General features: G+C 49.2%; 1 protein-coding gene across 1 annotated transcript; it reads left to right on the forward strand.

The window, feature by feature from the left end:
* Positions 1-8,006: 8,006 nt before the first annotated feature.
* Positions 8,007-16,558, forward strand: LOC116937262 (uncharacterized). Its single transcript, XM_076059379.1, has 2 exons — positions 8,007-8,179; positions 14,953-16,558. The coding sequence occupies exon 2, from the start codon at positions 15,398-15,400 to the stop codon at positions 16,556-16,558; it is 1,161 nt and encodes a 386-aa protein (XP_075915494.1). The 5' UTR covers positions 8,007-8,179; positions 14,953-15,397.
* The last annotated feature ends 5,569 nt before the right edge of the window (positions 16,559-22,127 follow it).

The raw sequence follows: 22,127 nt of genomic DNA on the forward strand, positions 1-22,127 counted from the left end.
GGGAGGGTGTGGGGGGCATATGAACGACTGCCAGTTTCTGTCCACCGCTGGATGGATGAGTCAGCACGACGCTCGCCGTCGTCGCGCCGATGGGTGTTGAGTGCGGGGCCGCTGCCCTCTCAGCGCTGGTGACGCGAAGTTGCGTGCTGTGGCACGCTGGTGGCACGCTGTTCGCACGCTGGTGCTGATGCTGGTGCTGATGGCACGCTGGTGGCGCACGCTCCCTCTCCTTGAAGATGCGCGAACGCTCCCGTGCTGGTTCGCTGACAGCAGTTTCCTCCACTGCTGGATGAGCTGCTGCACGCTCTTGCTTGGCGTTGCTGGCTGTGCTCTTTCCGCTGCTGTAGTATCTGACGCTGCGCTCGCGGGCGACAGGTCAAGTTTTCTTCTGCTGAGTGAGCCGAGTCGCACGTGCTCTCTTTGTTGAGGTTGTTGGCGGCTCTCTGACAGCAGGTTTCCTCCACTGCTGTATGACTCAAGTCGCACGCGCTTGGTCGTTGGTTTGCTGAAGTTGTTGGCGGCTGTCCAAGCTTTTCCGCTGCTGGTTGAGCCACGTTGCAAGCTCTCTCCCTGTGGAGATGCTCAAGCGCTCTCAGCGCTGATTCGCTGATAGCAGTTTCTCTCCACTGCTGTATGACTCAATTTCGTTGATACATGGCGACTCATGCGATCCTCGCTACTCAGCAAGGCTCGGAGCCAGCCGCTCCATGCGACTGCTCGTCCTGTGGACGTCTTGACTCGCTGATCTGTCTTGACTCTTGGCTGTTGACTGACTTTTGAAAATGCGGCTGACCGTTATATTAAAAGACAATTCTCTCCGCGCTGTGGAAAAGGTGGGGGGGGGGGGGCGTGGTCTGTTTGTGTGTGAGTTCGTGTGTGTACAGATGGTTCCTGCGATAACGATCTGTTTGCCCTGGCGTGAAATTCCTCTCTCGCGCTCTGCGGGAGAGACAAAGGTGGTCGGGAGCACCTATCTCTTTATACTTTCGACTTTATACTTCTCATACCATTTGGTTCCATGTTCGCCAAGACTCGTGTTTGTAACTACGTCCTCCCGACACCCCTCTCGGGTTACCGAGGTTCGCATTGTTATGATGGAATTATTAAAAAGAAAAATAATTTTCATCCTGAGTTTAAGAGGTCCGTTTCTTGATTGGTGAAATCCATATCCCTTGGTTCTGTAAGGTTCTATAATGGAATATCGTTTAAGGTTAACACATTATTAATGTTATATTGCAATTTCTTTAAAACTTTATTTGCCTGGTTGCCGTGTGAGGGGTGGGGTGTGTCTCCTCATCAAACCCGGCCGGCTTTTCCAGATGGCCCCTTGTGATAAGGTGTGATTCTTGCTTCTCCGTGCTGCGAGAGAGACAAAGGTGGTCGGGGTTGCTTGGGATATTGTTTAAACTCTTTCGCAAGTTTGCCCGTTGTCTCATTCCTTCTCGAAAACCTTTGATGTGACTCTGTATTTTGTCTCCAAGCTTTGTTTTAACAGTAAAAGTATTAATGGTGAAAATCATTTGATAGCGAATTAATTATTGGAGAATAATTCACTGATGTATCTGGTGGCCTGGTCTTAATTGGAGTGAGCGTGAGGACCGCTAACTTTAGCTTTTTCTTGTTATTGCATTTAAAATTTTAACCGTTATTTAAAAAAAATATGCTTTAACCCGTGGGCATCCTCATTTCTGGCTTGCGGAGGGCTTCCCTCTGCGTGACCTCCCTTAGGGCACATTAAACTCTTGTTCATCTGGAGATCTTCGCAGATAGCTGCTAACATCCTCGCCTCGAGAGTTTTATTATTTCTTTATTTATTAATAGCCTGTTTATGACCGACATCTGGTTTTTTGTGTGCCGGGCTTACGGGTTTTATTGATTATTTTTTTCGTTTGTAAAAAATATATGTAACGGCAAATATTATTGTTAATATCAATTTTGGAAAAGGCTCATATGCAACAACAGCGCTGGAGTGAAAAAAGCCACGTGCAGATCACGACCTTTAAGCTGTGTGAGAAGAAACAAAGCGCCTTGACAAAGGAATTAGCATAGAATTTAGCATTTAAATGGCTAATTAAAATAGCTAAGTTAAAGTATACACATCTGCAGAGGCACCCCTTGACAAAGGAATTAGCATAGAATTTAGCATTGAAATAGCTGAGTGATGTTCTGTTTGAGAGGAGACCTGATGGCTCATTGGGGCATTCTGTCTACAGGAAACCCACCCACACAGATTCCTACTTGAAACCTGATTCCCACCACCACCCAGCCCAAAATAATTCTCTCATCAAAACTTTATACCATAGTGCTCATTGCATTTCGGACCAACACCACCTGACCAGTGAATTAAAACATGTACACCTGGCCCTCAAAAGGAATGGTTACTCTGACCGTACCATCCGCCAAGCTTTTTCTCCCTCCATACAGAAACAACCACTTGATACTCTGGTCAAAACCATCACACTACCATATATAGCAGGCGTTACTAAAAGATTTCCAAAATTCTAAACAAACACAAGATCCAGGTCCGGTTCAATACAGTACACAAAATTCGTGATCTGATCCCATCCGTGAAGGATGTCATTCCTGACTTACAGTACCCCAGGGTTTACAAATTGAGTTGTACCTGCGGTGATTGCTATATCGGGGAGACAAAGCGACATGTCTCTGACCGAATTCGCGAGCACAAATCAGATTTGAAACACGGCAAAACGAATTCTTCTGCCGTGGCTGATCACTGTTACAACGCTGTGGGTGATCACGATATCATTTTTTCCCGATACCAAGGTTCTTTGCAAACCCACGGGTTTTTATCAGAGATTTGTTCACAAGGCAATTCAGATCTACAAACACAGACACAATTTCAACCGAGAAGATGGTTTCAAATTAAGCAACCATTGGAAAGATGTTCTAAATCGAACTAAGCATTAAACTAATTTCAATGGTACAGTATATTTTTCAAGTAGTGGTACCCCAAACTTTCGCAGCTCTTATAAATTCCCTTTTCACACCATCAATAGGTAAACTCCCACTCCCCCCCCCCCCCCCCGCGCCAAACGGCAAGTCCACCGGCACGTACACAACCTCTTTTCTAAAATCGGCCAATCAAATGCTAATTTTCATGCTAATTTCTTTGTCAGGACACCTTGTTTGCTCGCATACAGTTTAAAGGTCCGCGGTCTGAGCGTGGTTTGTGTTTCGCTAAATTCTCCTGTTTGATTTGTACTAGGTGCCTCGGTGAATGTATATGCTCTGACTTTAACATAGCTATTTCTGTGACCAGTTACAAGCTAATCACTTAGCTATTTCAATGCTAAATTCTATGCTAATTCCTTTGTCAAGGGGTGCCTCTGCGGATGTGTATACTTTAACTTAGATATTTCAATGAGCCATTTCAATGCTAAATTATATGCTAATTCCTTTGTCAAGGCGCTTTGTTTCTTCTCACAGAGCTTAAAGGTCGTGATCTAAGCGTGGCTTTTTTCACTCCAGCGCTGTTCTCCACACAGTCTCGTCCCTTCACCTGATGAAGGCCGTGTTGTGGCCGAAACGTCGTGATTTTTGTTATTTTATTTTTTTACCTACGTGACTTTACCCAATAGAACCAAAGAGTATGGATCCTAGCAGTCACGAAAGCTTTAAATCTAGAACTGTGATTCCATTTGCAAGTAAACTCACATTTCAACAACGAGGGTTGAAAGCATTAAGCATTAGCTCTGTCTGCATGTCTGCTCTGTTGTAAAGATGATGCAATATGAACACAATTGTAGTACAACAGCTCTGTTGCTGTTAGGGACCTAACAATGTTGAAAACTGCCAAAATTTATTACACGGCCCACTCATGGTCCAGAGCAGAACTCGGTACCACCTAAGGTAGCAACACTTCAGTCGTACCCATTTATTTGGATGGAAAATGAAAGTAAATTACTTGATAGTCTCACTCATTGAATTTATTTATCACTGGCCACGTAGATAAATTGCAACTGCTCAACTTAGGCCACATCACGTGGTACCGACAAAGGAGACATCTCATGGGCTATGAAAAAATAAGAATAGGTTGTATCCTTTCTGGCAATAAAACAGATCTTAAGATTCATTGAAAAAGGTTTCTGTTTGGTGTTTGAACATCTAAACACCCGTTTTGTTGCCAAAAAAGGATCAAATCTCTTCTTATTTTGTCATACTTTGATACCGGCAAAACGGTCTCATTTTGAAGCGTCTCATGGACTATTGGATGGGGAGAAAAAAAACGGCGCTAAAAGTCAGTGCCGACCTCTCCTGTTGTGCCCAATGACGTCATCACGGGCGAAGTTCACCGCGGGAAGTGAGCGCCGCTCGAAACGCAAAATCATCGCTCGGTGAACATTTCTGAGGACAAACAAACGCATGCCGGGAACCGTGTGAGTTTGTGTTTCTTGTTTCCTCTGCGCAATGTGGGGGAGGGCTTCATCCAGCAGTGGATTGACAAAAGCGCTGAATGCATACTGCACAGGCTACGCTAATGTCACATTTAGGCCCACGGACCGAACAAACGCGTCTCTTTCTCCATCCGTCTCCACTCTCTCTCTCTTCCTCTCTTCACGGCTGGCCTTTAGGTTTGGGCAGAGCGAGTTCCTGCCGGGGATTTGGCTTTTCAGGAGCTGATTCCCCCCGTGGCTTTGTCGGCACGAGGCGACCGCGCGGAGTGTCAAGGGCTCCACCGGGCCCCAAGCCGCTGCCCCAGCACCACCGTAGTAGCCAAACCACCGGTGCTCGGCATGGCCTATATGAAGGTCTTGCCGGATCGCATTTTGCGCACGGGGTACAACATCGTCCAGGAGAACGGGCAGAGGAAGTTCGGACCGCCGCCCGACTGGCAGGGGCCCCCTCCTGCCCGTGGCTGCGAGGTGTTTCTGGGGAGGATCCCGCGCGACCTCTACGAGGATGAGCTGGTGCCCATGCTGGAGACGGTGGGGAAGCTCTACCAGCTCCGCCTCATGATGGATTATAGCGGAGAGAACCGCGGCTACGCGTTCGCTACCTACGCCACGCACGCCGAAGCCACGGATGCCGTCAAGAAACTCAACAAATTAGAGATCCGTCCCGGACGCCGCATTGGAGTCTGCTTCAGCATGGACAATCGCCGCCTCTTCATTGGGGGGCTGCCAAAGGACAAGAAGCGAGCGGAGGTGATGATGGCGATGAGCGGTGCCACGGAGGGCGTGGTGGACGTCAAGATGAGCGTCTGTTACCGGGACAAAACCCTCAACCAAGGCTACGCGTTCATCGAGTACGGGAGCCATCGCGCGGCCGCCATGGCCCGGCGGAAGCTCCTTCGAATCAACTTCCAGCTATGGGGCCGGACCATCAAGGTGGACTGGGCCATCCCGGAGTGGGACACGGTGGCTGCGGCTGCGACAACGGAAGACCGTGAGGAGAAGGAGGCGGCGGTGCCAGACCTGCTGCAGCCGGAGTGCACGGGCACCGGCAAAGCCGCACAAAGCCAATTTGGGGGCTGGGGGGCACGCATGCAGCTGTGGTGGGTACCTCTCCACCTGCGGCCCATGCCCGTTGCTCTCGAGGCGCTGCCGGAGGCGGCCATGCTGTCGTGGGAGGTGCGGCTGCGGATGCTGTGCCGGACCGCCGGCATCAGCTACCCAATCTTCGAGCTGCACGCTTACTCGGAGCCCGGGATACCCGTGGGCCTCCTCTATAAGATGTCGATTCCTGGGGTGGGAGAAGGCGCCGGCATCTTCCCCGAATTTCTGAGCTCCATCGAGGAGGGAGCACGGGAGGTGGCGTGTCAGCTCGCCTACAACATCCTCAGCAATGCGAATCCCCCACCTCCGGCCACGCTTTCGTGGAACCTTCGAGCAGGTTACACGAGAGGGCGTGGCCAGAGGCGTGGCTAGGCCCCGCCTCCGGCCACGCCCTCTCGTGGAACCTTTCGAGCAGGTGACCGGAGTAACTCGGCTAGCCCCACCTGTTGCCTTTGCCCCAGATGCGCCTCCTTCCCTGATTGGTTGTTACCTCTGTGGCCGTACCCGTGAAGCCCTTGCCAGGCCAGCGGGTGTCACCCTGTCATGTCAGCAGGTGTCACCCTGTCATGTCAGCAGGTGTCACCCTGTGATGTCAGCAGGTGTCACCCTGTGATGTCAGCAGGTGTCACCCTGTCATGTCAGCAGGTGTCACCCTGTGATGTCAGCAGGTGTTACCCTGTGATGTCAGCAGGTGTCACCCTGTGATGTCAGCAGGTGTCACCCTGTCATTGCACTTTAATGAAAGCCGACAACAGAATCCTTGAAGAAAAAACGAATTCACGTGTTTGACATGTCAACGCCATTTCGTTTTTGAAAATGTACGGGAGAAAAATATATTTTGTTCACATCGCATTCTGTTTTGTCAATAATCTCTGTAACGTGCGCCTCCTCTGCAAGCCATGCATTAACCCCTTTCTGTCTCAATTTCATTCCCAGCATGCAATTCTCCAAGCCTCAGATTTTGTAACATTTCGCACAACTTTAATCCTGGTAGATATATTATTTTCTTTAAAAACACAAGCATTATATTTAGTCTATTGCATGGCTAATGTATTCTAAGTAAAAATATAAATTGTATTAAACCAATATTAGATATTAGATAATCGCTATGATAAATATATTTCTACCCTACAATATACAAATCTACATTGTGCTAATGTTTCAATTCTACTTTTATTAACTTACAAATATAGAGCCTAGGACACATTTTAAAAGAAATATTTTCATGTACCCAGACAATATTTGCACGTGGCCACGTAAAAAACTTGTAGACTGCATACGTAGCTACGGCAACAGAATCCTTGAAGAAAAAACGAATTCAGGTGTTTGACATGTCAACGTCATTTCGTTTTGAAAATGTAGGGGGGAAAAATATATATATTGTGCACATCGCATTCTGATGTCAAAACATTTGATTCTTTATAAAATTGAAAAACCCTTGAACAACTTTGCTGCACACGGAGATGTCCGTGCACCGCCTCGTTTCTACAGCCTCTATCCCGGTGCCATTTGTATTTCATGCACATACCGCTGTTAAGAGTTTGATGTTTTATTGATTTTCAATTTAGGTGTTATTCTCCTGTAATGTTTTTTTGTTACTTTTTTAGTGGAAATAAAGTCCTGAAAAGTCTCTTCCTCTCTCTCTCTCCACTCTCTCGGCCGAGTCTCTGCCACTTTTGGTTCTGAGTGTCGCATGCTTGGGATCCTTCTTTCCCTCCTCTGTGGATTTAATTTGATATTCTGATTTACACGCCAACATGTTTCAGACTTCCCTGTTTTGTTAGGGCATTTTCCTGATCATTACCAACGTTTCCATGTCTCAATTTAATTCCCAGCTTGCAATTCTCCAAGCCTCAGATTTTATAACATTTCGCTCAACTTTTATCCTGGTAAATATATTTTTTTCTGATTTGAAGCTTTCGTGACTGCAGTAATTCAACATGACTTAACCGAAAGAGCTAAGTATATATTATTTTCTTTAAAAACACGAGCATTATATTTAGTCTATTGCATTGCAAAGTATTCTAAGTAAAAATATAAATTGTATTTAACCAATATTAGATCATAAATACATTTCTACCCTATAATATACAAATCTACATTGTGCTAATGTTTCAATTCTACTTTTATTAACTCACACACTTACAAATATACTGTCTAGGACACATTTTCAAAGAAATATTTTCATGTATCCAGACAATATTTGCACGTGCCCAAATAAAAAAAACTTGCAGAATGCATACGTAGCTACGACAATGCAAAGCAGCACACACAGCCATGCATTCAATAGCTTTTTACGTTTCGCGGGTTTCTCTCTAAGTTTATTCTGTTTCTATTTCAGCTTATTGGGGTTTTCTCCTAGCGAATGGGCAGTGATGAGTCTATGGGCAGTGCTGAGTCTACGGGCAGTGCTTATCAGTTCTACGGAATCTGAGCCTCGCCCGCCCCCACGTGATCGCCTATCCGCGCTACGTTTTCTGAAAGCGTCAAGCTAAGGCCTCTGACGCGATCACAGGCACGCGCGCAAGTCACCCGTCCGTGGCAGTGACACGGAACGTCGGACATAAGCGACCTCCTCTTCCACCAGCGCACTAGGAAATAGTTTCGTGTGTAACCTCATCAAGACCCCCCCCTCCCCAAACACCTACAGGAGCTTTGCGCCGGTAAGTGCCGTAGTGAGGCCTGGTCCCCGGGAGTGTCGCCGGTCTCGGCTAGATTGCTCACCCGGCCCAGGCTGGCGATGTTGGCCGCCTGGGGCTCGCTGGGGAGACAAAGGCGGCCGCGCGCTCAGGCGCTTGGTCACCCCATCGTGCGTCACGCGGCGGCTGCTGCTGCTGGAGACTGAACAGCGGCTCGCCCCCCAAGGGTCTCGTTCCAGGGCTCGTACGGTGGGGGGGGGGGGCATCTCTATAGTTTGTCTTTGATGGTGGTGGTGATGGTGGTGGTGATGGTGGTGGTGATGTTGGTGGTGGTGTTGTTGGTGGTGATGGTGGTGATGGTGGTGATGTTGGTGGTGGTGATATTGGTGGTGGTGGTGGTGATGTTGGTGGTGGTGTTGTTGGTGGTGGTGATGGTGGTGATGATGATGGTGGTGATGTTGGTGGTGGTGATGGTGGTGATGTTGATGGTGGTGGTGGTGGTGATGGTGGTGGTGATGGTGGTGGTGATGATGGTGGTGGTGATGTTGGTGGTGATTGTGATTTTGGTGGTGATGCTGGTGGTGGTGATGGTGGTGGTGATGTTGGTGGTGGTGGGGATGTTGGTGGTGATGTCGGTGATGGTGGTGGTGATGTTGGTGGTGGTGGTGTTGGTGGTGGTGGTGATGTTGGTGGTGGTGATGTTGGTGGTGATGTTGGTGGTGGTGATGTTGGTGGTGGTGGTGGTGGGGATGTTGGTGGTGATGTTGGTGGTGGTGATGATGGTGGTGATGTTGGTGGTGGTGATGTTGGTGGTGGTGGTGATGTTGGTGGTGGTGATGGTGGTGGTGGTGATGGTGGTGGTGTTGATGTTGGTGGTGGTGATGGTGGTGGTGATGTTGGTGGTGGTGATGGTGATGTTAGTGGTGGTGATGTTGGTGGTGGTGGTGATGGTGGTGATGTTGGTGGTGGTGGTGGTGTTGGTGGTGATGTTGGTGATGGTGGTGATAGTGGTGGTGATGGTGGTGGTGGTGATGTTGGTGGTGGTGATGGTGGTGGTGGTGATGTTGGTGGTGATGGTGGTGATGTTGGTGGTGGTGGTGATGGTGGTGGTGTTGGTGGTGATGTTGGTGGTGGTGATGTTGGTGGTGGTGGTGATGTTGGTGGTGGTGGTGGTGATGGTGGTGGTGATGGTGGTGGTGGTGATGGTGGTGGTGGTGATGTTGGTGGTGGTCGTGATGTTGGTGGTGGTGGTGGTGATGTTGGTGGTGGTGGTGATGATGGTGGTGGTGATGTTGGTGGTGGTGATGTTGGTGGTGTTGTTGGTGGTGTTGGTGGTGGTGATGTTGGTGGTGGTGATGTTGGTGGTGGTGGTGGTGATGGTGGTGGTGGTGGTGATATTGGTGGTGGTGGTGATGGTGGTGATGGTGGTGGTGGTGGTGATGTTGGTGGTGGTCGTGATGTTGGTGGTGGTGATGTTGGTGGTGGTCGTGATGTTGGTGGTGGTGATGTTGGTGGTGATTGTGGTGGTGGTGATGTTGGTGGTGATGTTGGTGGTGTTGGTGGTGTTGTTGGTGGTGGTGTTGTTGGTGGTGGTGATGTTGGTGGTGATGTTGGTGGTGATGTTGGTGGTGGTAATGGTGGTGGTGATGTTGGTGGTGGTGGTGGTGATGTTGGTGGTGGTGGTGATGGTGATGATGTTGGTGGTGGTGATGATGTTGGTGGTGATGTTGATGGTGGTGGTGATGTTGGTGGTGGTGATGTTGGTGGTGGTGGTGGTGATGTTGGTGGTGGTGGTGATGTTGGTGGTGGTGATGTTGGTGGTGATGTTGGTGGTGGTGGTGATGTTGGTGGTGGTGATGGTGATGTTGGTGGTGATGTTGGTGGTGGTGGTGATGGTGATGGTGCTGGTGATGTTGGTGGTGGTGGTGATGTTGGTGGTGGTGATGTTGGTGCTGATGGTGATGTTGGTGGTGATGGTGATGTTGGTGGTGATGGTGGTGGTGATGTTGGTGGTGGTGATGGTGGTGGTGGTGGTGATGGTGGTGATGTTGGTGGTGGTGGTGATAATGTTGGTGGTGGTGGTGGTGATGTTGGTGGTGGCGATGGTGGTGGTGATGTTGGTGGTGATGTTGGTGGTGGTGATGTTGGTGGTGATGTTGGTGGTGTTGGTGGTGTTGTTGGTGGTGTTGGTGGTGGTGATGTTGGTGGTGGTGATGTTGGTGGTGGTGGTGATGGTGGTGGTGGTGGTGATGTTGGTGGTGGTGGTGATGGTGGTGGTGGTGATGTTGGTGGTGGTCGTGATGTTGGTGGTGGTGATGTTGGTGGTGATGGTGGTGGTGGTGATGTTGGTGGTGGTGATGTTGGTGGTGATGTTGGTGGTGTTGGTGGTGTTGTTGGTGGTGGTGTTGTTGGTGGTGGTGATGTTGGTGGTGGTGATGTTGGTGGTGGTGGGGGTGATGGTGGTGGTGGTGATGCTGGTGGTGGTGGTGGTGATGTTGGTGGTGGTGATGGTGGTGGTGGTGATGTTGGTGGTGATGTTGGTGGTGGTAATGGTGGTGGTGATGTTGGTGGTGGTGGTGATGTTGGTGGTGGTGGTGGTGGTGATGGTGATGATGTTGGTGGTGGTGATGATGTTGGTGGTGATGTTGATGGTGGTGGTGATGTTGGTGGTGGTGATGTTGGTGGTGGTGGTGGTGATGTTGGTGGTGGTGGTGATGTTGGTGGTGATGTTGGTGGTGATGTTGGTGGTGGTGGTGATGTTGGTGGTGATGTTGGTGGTGGTGATGGTGATGTTGGTGGTGATGTTGGTGGTGGTGGTGATGGTGATGTTGGTGGTGCTGGTGATGTTGGTGGTGGTGGTGGTGATGTTGGTGGTGGTGATGTTGGTGGTGGTGATATTGGTGGTGGTGATGTTGGTGCTGATGGTGATGTTGGTGGTGGTGATGGTGATGTTGGTGGTGATGGTGGTGGTGGTGATGTTGGTGGTGGTGATGGTGGTGGTGATGGTGATGGTGGTGATGTTGGTGGTGGTGGTGATGTTGGTGGTGGTGATAATGTTGGTGGTGGTGGTGATGTTGGTGGTGGCGATGGTGGTGGTGATGTTGGTGGTGGTGGTGATGTTGGTGGTGATGATGTTGATGGTGGTGATGTTGGTGGTGGTGATGTTGGTGGTGGTGATGGTGATGTTGGTGGTGGTGGTGATGTGGTGGTGGTGATGTTGGTGGTGGTGGTGATGGTGATGTTGGTGGTGATGTTGGTGGTGGTGATGTTGGTGGTGGTGATGTTGGCGGTGGTGGGGATGTTGGTGGTGGTGATGTTGGTGATGATGATGGCGGTGGTGGTGATGATGTTGGTGGTGGTGGTGATGTTGATGGTGGTGGTGGGGATGTCGGGTGGGACAGAACAGGGCAAGGTTCCTATGTAATTGGCCACTGATGTTATCCATTGTGGGAGTTAAACTCAGGTGGATGGGGTCATGGCTCAGTGTTCTAACCACTGCACCGCTGCTTCATCCACGTTACAGACTTGAGTCTCAGCAGCTGCTGAAGAAGCCCACTGAGCTTAGTGCAGCTCTGTTGCAAAGACGACCGCAGCCCAAGGCCGCCGCCAGTTGCAGGACATTGAAAGTGTGTAGAGATGCGCCTACTGACAAGAGCAAAAACAACTTCCACGAAATGGTTTAAACGTTACATTTTGATTTAAAGCTTTCGTGACTGCAGTAATTCATATTCTCAGCTCTTTCAGGTAAAGTCACATTGAAGAGAAACAATAAAATAATAATATATATAAAACATATAGGAATAGGTTTTACCCTTTTAATTGACACAAAAACTGACACCTTTATTCAAGGCATGTTTGCAATAACCACAACACAAGCAGTCAAAATGCAAACAAAAAAGACAACTCTGATAATAATATGCACTGTCCTTGAATTTTGGCGTCTTCTGGTCCAACACCAGTGGAGACTGGGCTCTAAGAAAAGCCGTCTCGGGTGTGGACCAATCAAATTCAAGGACAGTGCCAATATTATTATCAGAGTTGTCTTTTTTGTTTGCATTTTGACTGCTTGTGTTGTGGTTATTGCAAACATGATGCCTTGAATAAAGGTGTCAGTTTTTGTGCCAGTTAAAAGGGTAAAACCTATTCCTATATCTTGTTACTGGCAAAGGAGGTCTCATAATGTTTATAAAACAATATTATTTTATTGTTTCTCCTTCAACGTGACTTTAGCGAAAGAGCTAAGAATATAGTTTAAACGTTGTTCTCAAGGCTGTGTGATGCACCGAGTCGGAGTGTGACTCTTCCAGTCCGAGTGGCAGCCAGAGGAACGCAGAGCGCGCCCGAGAGTCCAACCCAGGGGTGGGCAAATTTCTTGACTCACGGTGCCACCAATGGGTTCTAAAATTTGACAAGAGGGTGCCGGGCCAGGAACAGACGGACGGAGCGTTTGCGTGAACTAAATATAAATGACGGCGTTAAAAATCATTATGTGGAAGGATTTGGCCTTTAACAGGTAGCAAAGTGTTCATTTGCAAGGCAATTTTAACAAATTGCATGAACATGTACGACACAAAAACGTGTCGTAACGTGACTGATCAAACATCACGAAAACGTCTGAGGCCTGCGCCCAAAACAATTACCGCACTCCCGGTCAAAGTGCGCCGTCTAATCTGGGAAACGGGGGCATTACAGGAGAAAGGTAAAATTTTATTTAACAACAACAATAATATTTGGACAAGTTCGGCAGGCCGGATTAAAAAGCCCAACGGGCCGTCCTTTGCCCACGTCTGGCTCAACCCGTGTAGAGACGGAGCTACGGGATCGCTTCATGACGCAGGAGTGAAGTGTAACGTGGCCCTTGCAGTACCGTGAACGCCTCACGAGGGGGGTGCCCTTCACCCCGCAGCGGATAGACCACGGCTGAGGCTGATGACGGACCGGTTGAGGCTCACGGCGTTCCTCTGAGGCCACATGAATCAGCCTCGCCCCCCTCCGCTGCACTCCGGGCTCTCACATGATGTATCCTGTACACAAATCGAACGTCTCTGAATGTGGATTCAACTGTCGCCGGTTCCAACGTGCAAGCCTCATCTCCCCTCTTACACCAGGCACCGCCTCCGTGCGCTCTGCGCTGCAGGAGCCGAAGCTTTCTGATCGAAGCGGCGAGTTGACCTTCTCCTTGTGTAGAGGTCAACCCTCGATTCGTCATTTGCCTCGCCTTCTCCTCTTGCTGCCTCCAAGATCTGGAACTTACTTCCCTCAACCATCTGTCCAAGTCCAAGCTAAATACATTTCCTCCTCTTCTCTGCCTATGGCCGTCTCTCTCTTAAAATACCGGACAAATATCACGCCTCGTTGTTACCGGTTAGGTGCACGCGTCTGTTGTGGTATAGCGTCGTGAGATTCGGTTGCATGTAGATGCTCTCTAAATTAAGAATCGTGTTAACTTATTCTGTACAAGCTACACCACTGTCGTCATGTATAATAATCACACACACACACACCACTTGCACTATTCTCCACCGCAGAGTTAATTGTGTAGGCAATGTCACAACAGTTGCAAAGCTACCGATGAAAGATGAATCGGCCCACTCTGAAACATGCAAAATGAATATCTAGATATGAATGGCGTGACCAAATAAAACATATGCTGGATCGTTTTGGTGAACGCTACACTAACAACAATACTCATTTCTATACAACGTCTGGCTCGCATGATTACTCTGTGTGGTTCATAAGGTGGGGGGCGTGTGCTGCTTTGATGATGGCAATTCAACCCCCGACCCACCACCCTCCCCAACAACTCACTCCAACCATTCTGCGGTCATGATTTGGGACTATGATTCCATTTGCAAGTAAACTCACATTTCAACAATGAGGGTTGAAAGCATTAAGCATTAGATCTGTCTGCATGTCTGCTGTGTTGTAAAGATGATCCAATATGAACACAATTGTAGCACAACAGCTCTGTTGCTGTTAGGGACCTAACAATATTGAAAACTGGCCACAATTGATTACACGGCCCACTCGTGGTCCAGAGCAGAACTCGGTATCACCTAAGGTAGCAAGACTTCAGTCGTACCCATTTATTTGGATGGAAAATGAAAGTAAATTACTTGATAGTCTCACTCATTGCATTTGTTTATCACTGGCCACGTAGAGAAATTGAAACTGCTCAATTTAGGCCACCTCACGTGGTACCGACAAAGGAGACATCTCATGGGCTATGAAAAAATAAGAATAGGTTGTATCCTTTCTGGCAATAAAACAGATCTTAGGATTCATTGAAGAAGGTTTCTGTTTGGTGTTTGAACATCTAAACACCCGTTTTATTGCCAAAAAAGGATCAAATCTATTCTTATTTTGTCATACTTTGATACCGGCAAAACGGTCTCATTTTGAAGCGTCTCATGGACTATTGGATGGGGGGGAAAAACTGGCGCTAAAAGTCAGTGACGACCTCTCCTGTCGTGCCCAGTGACGTCATCACGGGCGAAGTTCACCGCGCGAAGTCAAACGCCGCCTCGTGAGCGCCGCTCGAAATGCAAAATCATCGCTCGGTGAACATTTCCGAGGACAAACACACGCATGCTGGGAACCGTGTGAGTTTGTGTTTCTTGTTTCCTCTGTGCAATGTGGGGGAGGGCTTCATCCAGCAGTGGATTGACAAAAGCGCTGTATGCATACTGCACAGGCTACGCTAACGTCACATTTAGGCCCATGGACCGAACAAACGCGTCTCTCTTTCTCCATCCGTCTCCACTCTCTCTCTTCCTCTCTTCACTGCTGGCCTGTAGGTTTGGGCCGAGCGAGTTCCTGCCGGGGATTTGGCTTTTCAGGAGCTGATTCCCCCCGTGGCTTTGTCGGCACGAGGCGACCGCGCGGAGTGTCAAGGGCTCCACCGGGCCCCAAGCCGCTGCCCCAGCACCACCGTAGCAGCCAAACCATCGGTGCTCGGCATGGCCTGTATGAAGGTCCTGCCGGACCTCATGTTGTGCACAGGGTACAACATCGTCCAGGAGAACGGACAGAGGAAGATCGGACCACCGCCCGACTGGCAGGGGCCCCGTCCCGCCCGTGGTTGCGAGGTGTTTCTGGGGAGGATCCCGCGCGACCTCTACGAGGATGAGCTGGTGCCCGTGCTGGAGATGGTGGGGAATCTCTACCAGCTCCGCCTCATGATGGAGTTTAGCGGAGAGAACCGCGGCTACGCATTCGCTACCTACGCCACGCGCCCAAGCCATGGATGCCGTCAAGAAACTCAACAAATTCGAGATCCGTCCCGGATGCCGCATTGGAGTCCACTTCAGCGTGGACAATCGCTGCCTCTTAATTGGGGGCCTGCCAAAGGACAAGAAGCGAGCGGAGGTGATGATGGCGATGAGCGGTGCCACGGAGGGCGTGGTGGACGTCAAGATGAGCGTCTGTTACCGGGACAAAACCCTCAACCGAGGCTACGCGTTCATCGAGTACGGGAGCCATCGCGCGGCCGCCATGGCCCGGCGGGAGCTCCTTCGAATCAACTTCCAGCTATGGGGCCGGACCATCAAGGTGGACTGGGCCATCCCGGAGTGGGACACGGTGGCTGCGGCTGCGACAACGGAAGACGAGGAGGAGAAGGAGGCGGCGGTGCCAGACCTGCTGCAGCCGGAGTGCACGGGCACCGGCAAAGCCGCACAAAGCCAATTTGGGGGCTGGGGGGCACGCATGCAACTGTGGTGGGTACCTCTCCACCTGCGGCCCATGCCCATTGCTCTCGAGGCGCTGCCGGAGGCGGCCATGCTGTCGTGGGAGGTGCGGCTGCGGATGCTGTGCCGGACCGCCGGCGTCAGCTACCCAATATTCGAGCTGCACGCTTACTCGGAGCCCGGGATACCCGTGGGCCTCCTCTATAAGATGTCGATTCCTGGGGTGGGAGAAGGCGCCGGCATCTTCCCCAAATTTCTGAGCTCCAGCGAGGAGGGAGCACGGGAGGTGGCGTGTCAGCTCGCCTACAACATCCTCAGCAATGCGAATCCCCCGCCTCCGGCCACGCCCTCTCGTGGAACCTTCGAGCAGGTTACACGAGAGGGCATGGCCAGAGGCGTGGCTAGGCCCCGCCTCCAGCCACGCCCTCTCGTGGAACCCTTCGAGCAGGTGACCGGAGTAACTCAGCTAGCCCCACCTGTTGCCCTTGCCCCAGATGTGCCTCCTTCCCTGATTGGTTGTTACCTCTGTGGCCATACCCCTGAAGCCCTTGCCAGGCCAGCAGGTGTCACCCTGTCAAGTCAGCAGGTGTCACCCTGTGATGTCAGCAGGTGTCACCGTGTGATGTCAGCAGGTGTCACCCTGTCATGTCAGCAGGAGTCACCCTGTGATGTCAGCAGGTGTCACCCTGTGATGTCAGCAGGTGGTACCCTGTGATGTCAGCAGGTGTCACCCTGTCATGTCAGCAGGTGTCACCCTGTCAAGTCAGCAGGTGTCACCCTGTGATGTCAGCAGGTGTTACCCTGTGATGTCAGCAGGTGTCACCCTGTGATGTCAGCAGGTGTCACCCTGTGATGTCAGCAGGTGTCACCCTGTGATGTCAGCAGGTGTTACCCCTGTCATTGCACTTTAATGAAAACCGACAACAGAATCCTTGAAGAAAAAACTAATTCAGGTGTTTGACATGTCAACGCCATTTCGTTTTGAAAATGTAGCGGAGAAAAATATATATTGTTCACATCGCATTCTGTTTTGTCAATAATCTCTGTAACGTGTGCCTGCTCTGCAAGCCATACATTAACCCCTTTCTTTCTCAATTTAATTCCCAGCATGCAATTCTCCAAGCCTCACATTTTATAACATATTTCGCACAACTTTAATCCTGGTAAATATATTATTTTCTTTAAAAACACAAGCATTATATTTAGTCTATTGCATTTCTAAAGTTTTCTAAGTAAAAATATAAATTGTATTAAACCAATGTTAGATCATCGCTATGATAAATATATTTCTACCCTACAACATACAAATCTACATTGTGCTAATGTTTCAATTCTACTTTTATTAACTTACAAATATATATAGTCTAGGACACATTTTCAAAGGAAAATTTTCATGTACCCAGACAATATTTGCACGTGCCCACATAAAAAACTTGCAGACTGCATACGTAGCTACGACAACAGAATCCTTGAAAAAACGAACTCAGGTGTTTGACATGTCAATGCCATTTCGTTTTGAAAATGTAGGGGAGAAAAATATATTGTTCACATCGCATTCTGATGTCAAAACATTTGATTCTTTATAAAATTGAAAAACCCTTGAACAACTTTGCTGCACATGGAGATGTCCGTGCACCGCCTCGTTTCCACAGCCTCTATCCCGGTGCCATTTGTATTTCATGCACATACCGCTGTTAAGAGTTTGATGTTTTATTGATTTTAAATTTTGGTGTTTTTTTGCTGTAATGTTTTTTTGTTACCTTTTTAGTGGAAATAAAGTCCTGAAAAGTATCTTCCTCTCTCTCTCTCCACTCTCTCGGCCGAGTCTCTGCCACTTTTGGTTCTGAGTGTCGCATGCTTGGGATCCTTCTTTCCCTCCTCTGTGGATTTAATTTGATTTGCTGATTAACATGTCAACATATTTCAGACTTTTTCCTAATCATTACCAACGTTTCCATGGCCATGCACTTTAGAGTAACTTATTACCTTTTACCACAGCATCATAATATAATTTTCCTGGATCATCGCCTTCATAGCTTTGATCAATCACCAATGGTTTACTGGTTCGTTTTTGTATTTACTTATGCCACCGTCTTTCCCCGTGGGACCATGTGGCGTGAAGTTGTGTCGCACATAAACAGAATCGGTGCACATCACGATTTTCCGTACTCGACTGTCAGTTGCCATCCCCGGGGCGATGTGCACATTTGTCGACTCGGCGAATCGATTTGATTTCGGGGCCCCGTTGGGTCGCCCCTTTTGTGCTTTTGTGTGAGCCGGATTTCAACGCAATTCCCGATCCGCTGTGGTGCCACGGTCTCGAAGCAACTCTGCCATCGCCTCGACTCCCCCGTGCCCCCCCACACCGAGCACGCACCTGCAGCTCACGCACGTAGCGTTCTGGCGGGGGATTGCCCGGCACGACGGGTTTTCATCCGAAGGGTCTCTGGGATGAAAGTCCCGCGGTTTCCCGGCGCCAGGAGAATGGCCGACCCTCGCGGAGCGAGTCACATTGCGGCGCCCCTGAGTTGGCTTCAAATTGTTTGGGCGCGCGAAGTTTCGCCGGGTCGGCGGCGACGAGTCGCACGCGACGCTCTCCGCCTTCTCGAGCCGCTCGCGGAATCCGTGCGACGCCGGCGAGCGCCGCTACGAGGCGGCGATAGGCAAAGTTCCCTTTCGTCTTCGTCCCTCCGACTCTCACGGCGTCCGCGCGACGCCGTGAGCACGGCCGCGAGGTACGTGATGGGGCGTGCGAGCATTTGCGGACTTGGGTAGCGGTAGGCCTAGGGTCGGCTCGTAGAATATTCCCTCCGGGCGTTTGCACATTCATCAAGTCTGCAAAGACACCAGAGTACACACACGGGAGAGAAACCCTTCAAGTGCACTGTGTGTGGGAAGGCATTTTCACAGTCAACTGTTCTTAAAAAACACCAGAGAACACACACAGGAGAGAAACCATTCAAGTGCACTGTGTGTGGGAAGGCATTTTCACTGTCATCTGCTCTTAAAAAAACACCAGAGAACACACACAGGAGAGAAACCCTTCAGGTGCATTTTGTGCGGGGTGATGTTTGCACGGTCATCAAATCTTCAAGTACACGAGAGAACACACACGGGAGAGAAACCCTTCAGGTGCACTGTGTGTGGGAAGGCGTTTGCACATTCATCAAGTCTGCAAAGACACCTGAGTACACACACGGGAGAGAAACCCTTCAAGTGCACTGTGTGTGGGAAGGCATTTTCACAGTCAACTGTTCTTAAAAAACACCAGAGAACACACACAGGAGAGAAACCATTCAAGTGCACTGTGTGTGGGAAGGCATTTTCACTGTCATCTGTTCTTAAAAAACACCAGAGAACACACAGGAGAGAAACCCTTCAGGTGCATTTTGTGCGGGATGGTGTTTGCACGGTCACCACATCTTAAAGTACACGAGAGAACACACACGGGAGAGAAACCCTTCAAGTGCACTCTGTGCGGGAAGGCGTTTTCACAGTCACCACATCTTAAAGTACACCAGAGAACACACACGGGAGAGAAACCCTTGAGGTGCGCTCTGTGTGGGATGATGTTTTCACAGTCATCACATCTTAAAGTACACCAGAGAACACAAACAGGAGAGAAACCCTTCAGGTGCACTCTGCAGGAAGGCGTTTGCACATTCATAAAATCTTCAAGTACACCAGAGAACACGGAAGCATCTGAAGATCCACAAGGAGTGGAGTCTGAAATCAGCTTGTGAAAGTCAAAGTGCCGCAATGAGCCCATCCCTCATGAAACACGAACCGGAAGAAAATCCCAGCTTGGACACTTTTAAAGGTATCGAGGTGAAATATGAAGAGGTGATGGTGAAGAGGGAAGAGGTGATGGTGAAGAGCGAAAAAGTGAAGGTGAAATGTGAAGAAGTGAAGGTGAAGAGCGAAGAAGTGAAGGTGAAATGTGAAGATGAAGATTCAACTCCAAAATGGGACCTTCACATAAATGGAGGCAACGTGAAGCAGGAGGAGAATTCTGACTGAGGCAGAGCGAGGCAACTCCCAGCAGTTTGTGGAGGTGTGGGTGGACTTGCTCCTAGACAATACAAAGTCAAGTGGAGACCCGGTAGATGTGTAAGCCAGAGACAATGTCGCTACAATAGATGCACCTTTGTCACAAACCTTTAATGACAAGAATGTGAAGTTGAACACTCAGCTCCTAGGTTCAACCTGCAGAGTAAGAGCGGCCAGTCTTTGTGGACCTGTGGGTTGGGTCAATCTCTCACCAGGAGCGAGAGCCAATAAGCTCTCAAGCATTCACGATGTTCTCATGATAATTGCTTTTACGCTTTGCTCGCTTAACCGCCTCAGCAATTCGGAGTTTCGTGTTTCGTCTGAAACGCTCGAGGAGCATCCCCAAGTAGCAGCTGCCCCTGTGTGGCATACGGTGGTGGCCCTGCACCAGCCTGCATGTGGACAAGAGCCTGTCAGTAGGGGGCGATGATTGATGCGTCATCTCAGTTGTGTAGTTTGTAGGCAATCTTGATTCGAAGCTTTCGTGACTGCAGGAATCCACATTTTTGAGTTATTTCGGTAAAGTCACCACGTGGGTAGAAACATAACAGACCACGGCGTTTAGATCACAACACAAGCAATCGTCATCAGGTGGGACAACCACAGCAAGAGAAACTGCTGAAGTAGTAGGCGCCTACTCCAGCAGTTCCTTCTTCTTGCTGCTGTGCTTGTCCCACCTGATGACGATTGCTTGTGTTGCCATCGAAACGCCGTGATTTATTATTTGTAGCGTAATGTTTTAAATTTGCTACATTTTGACCCAGACGCCAGCATGCAATGGCCTACTTGTTTTGAATGACGCAACAATGGTACGTTGTACATACACTGTTAAGCAGACGGTGCGTATTTGTAAAATTACTTCTTGTTAATACGATGTAACGTGATGCAGTCAATTTCGCTGCAGTAATTCAATGTTGTTAATATGCCCGTCAATGATTTAGAATGAATACTTGTCTGATTGTGCGTGTGCATGTAACATTTTGTCTGAGGGTCAAACATTGAATAAGTGATGGTAGGACAAAGTGCGTGTGTGTTTTGGAAGTAACCTGTACAGAGAACTCGGGTGAGACCCGTTGTTCTTGTGATACAGGTCAAAGGGTACTTTTGTGTTTCACGAAGCGTCTGCCTCTGGAGCAACTCATTGTCTTTGAAATAGGTAGCATGCTCGGATCATTCATCAGTTACAAGGCATACCACTTGAAAGTTACACGTATAGGAGGAGGTACATTCTCTACAACACAAATTGTAGTTTTGTCTTACGTGTTGACGTAGATTTTGTCTAGCTGGGACTAGAAATGCTCCTTGCTGATTCACGTCTGGATGTTCGTAACCATCGGTTGAAGCAAACCCCACTGCTGTTGTTGAGACGCTGTACACCAATAAGGGTCCAACACATTGACGGCCTTCAGGCCAGGAAAGTCACAAAATTTGCACTCGAAGGACGCATTCACGCAAGTACCCCATGCTCCGTTTTTGAAGTTTTAAAATGAAACATCTTTGAATTGTGTTGTGTTTTGAATTAGATGATTTTATTTCCTCATTAAAAGCTTGTATCAATTTACATCTGGAAGACTTCATTGAAAAGGACATTTCGTGTGAATTTTCTCTCGTCATTAAGTAGATGGCCTTGCCGGGGGTTTGGTTCAATGTGGACACAAACAGGGTACACACACAGTGTGTACACTGTGTGTGTGTACGTACACTGTGTGTACGGACACACACACAGTGTGTGCACACACACACTGTACACACAATAATGTCCACGTTGTTGTTGCTGAGTTCACGCACCCAAGTGAGGGGGCAATGGAAAATGAATCTAAATCAACTTAAAGTCCATCCCCGCTCTGTGACGTCACCACTCAGCATGACCTCATCGGCATGAAGTGCCAGCGGGAGGTGTACCTCGTTAGTGACGTCATGTCACCAAGGTATTCACACTCCCCCAACCCCGTTCACGGTGCTCTTGAGCGTGACGTCACCTCCGCTTGGGTCACTGCCGATATCAATCCAGTGCCAATCCTTATTTGGGCAAAGGTACGCCAAGTGACTGGCGGTTCATTAACATAATGTCTTCGTTGTAGCCATCGAGAGTTTATTGCGACGGGTTCAGCAGCCACGCCCCATTCCTCGACATATGGCTAGGACATTAACATAATTTATTCAGTTACAGAGCCGCTCATTGTGGGAGGGGCGTGTCTCTTACCCCGGAAGTGATGTCATGTTACCTGCTTACC

The sequence above is a fragment of the Petromyzon marinus genome, unplaced genomic scaffold, assembly GCF_048934315.1.
Source record: "Petromyzon marinus isolate PM22_M1 ecotype Great Lakes invasive population unplaced genomic scaffold, UKy_Petmar_22M1.pri1.0 PM_G_Scaffold_10, whole genome shotgun sequence".
Taxonomy (NCBI): domain Eukaryota; kingdom Metazoa; phylum Chordata; class Hyperoartia; order Petromyzontiformes; family Petromyzontidae; genus Petromyzon; species Petromyzon marinus.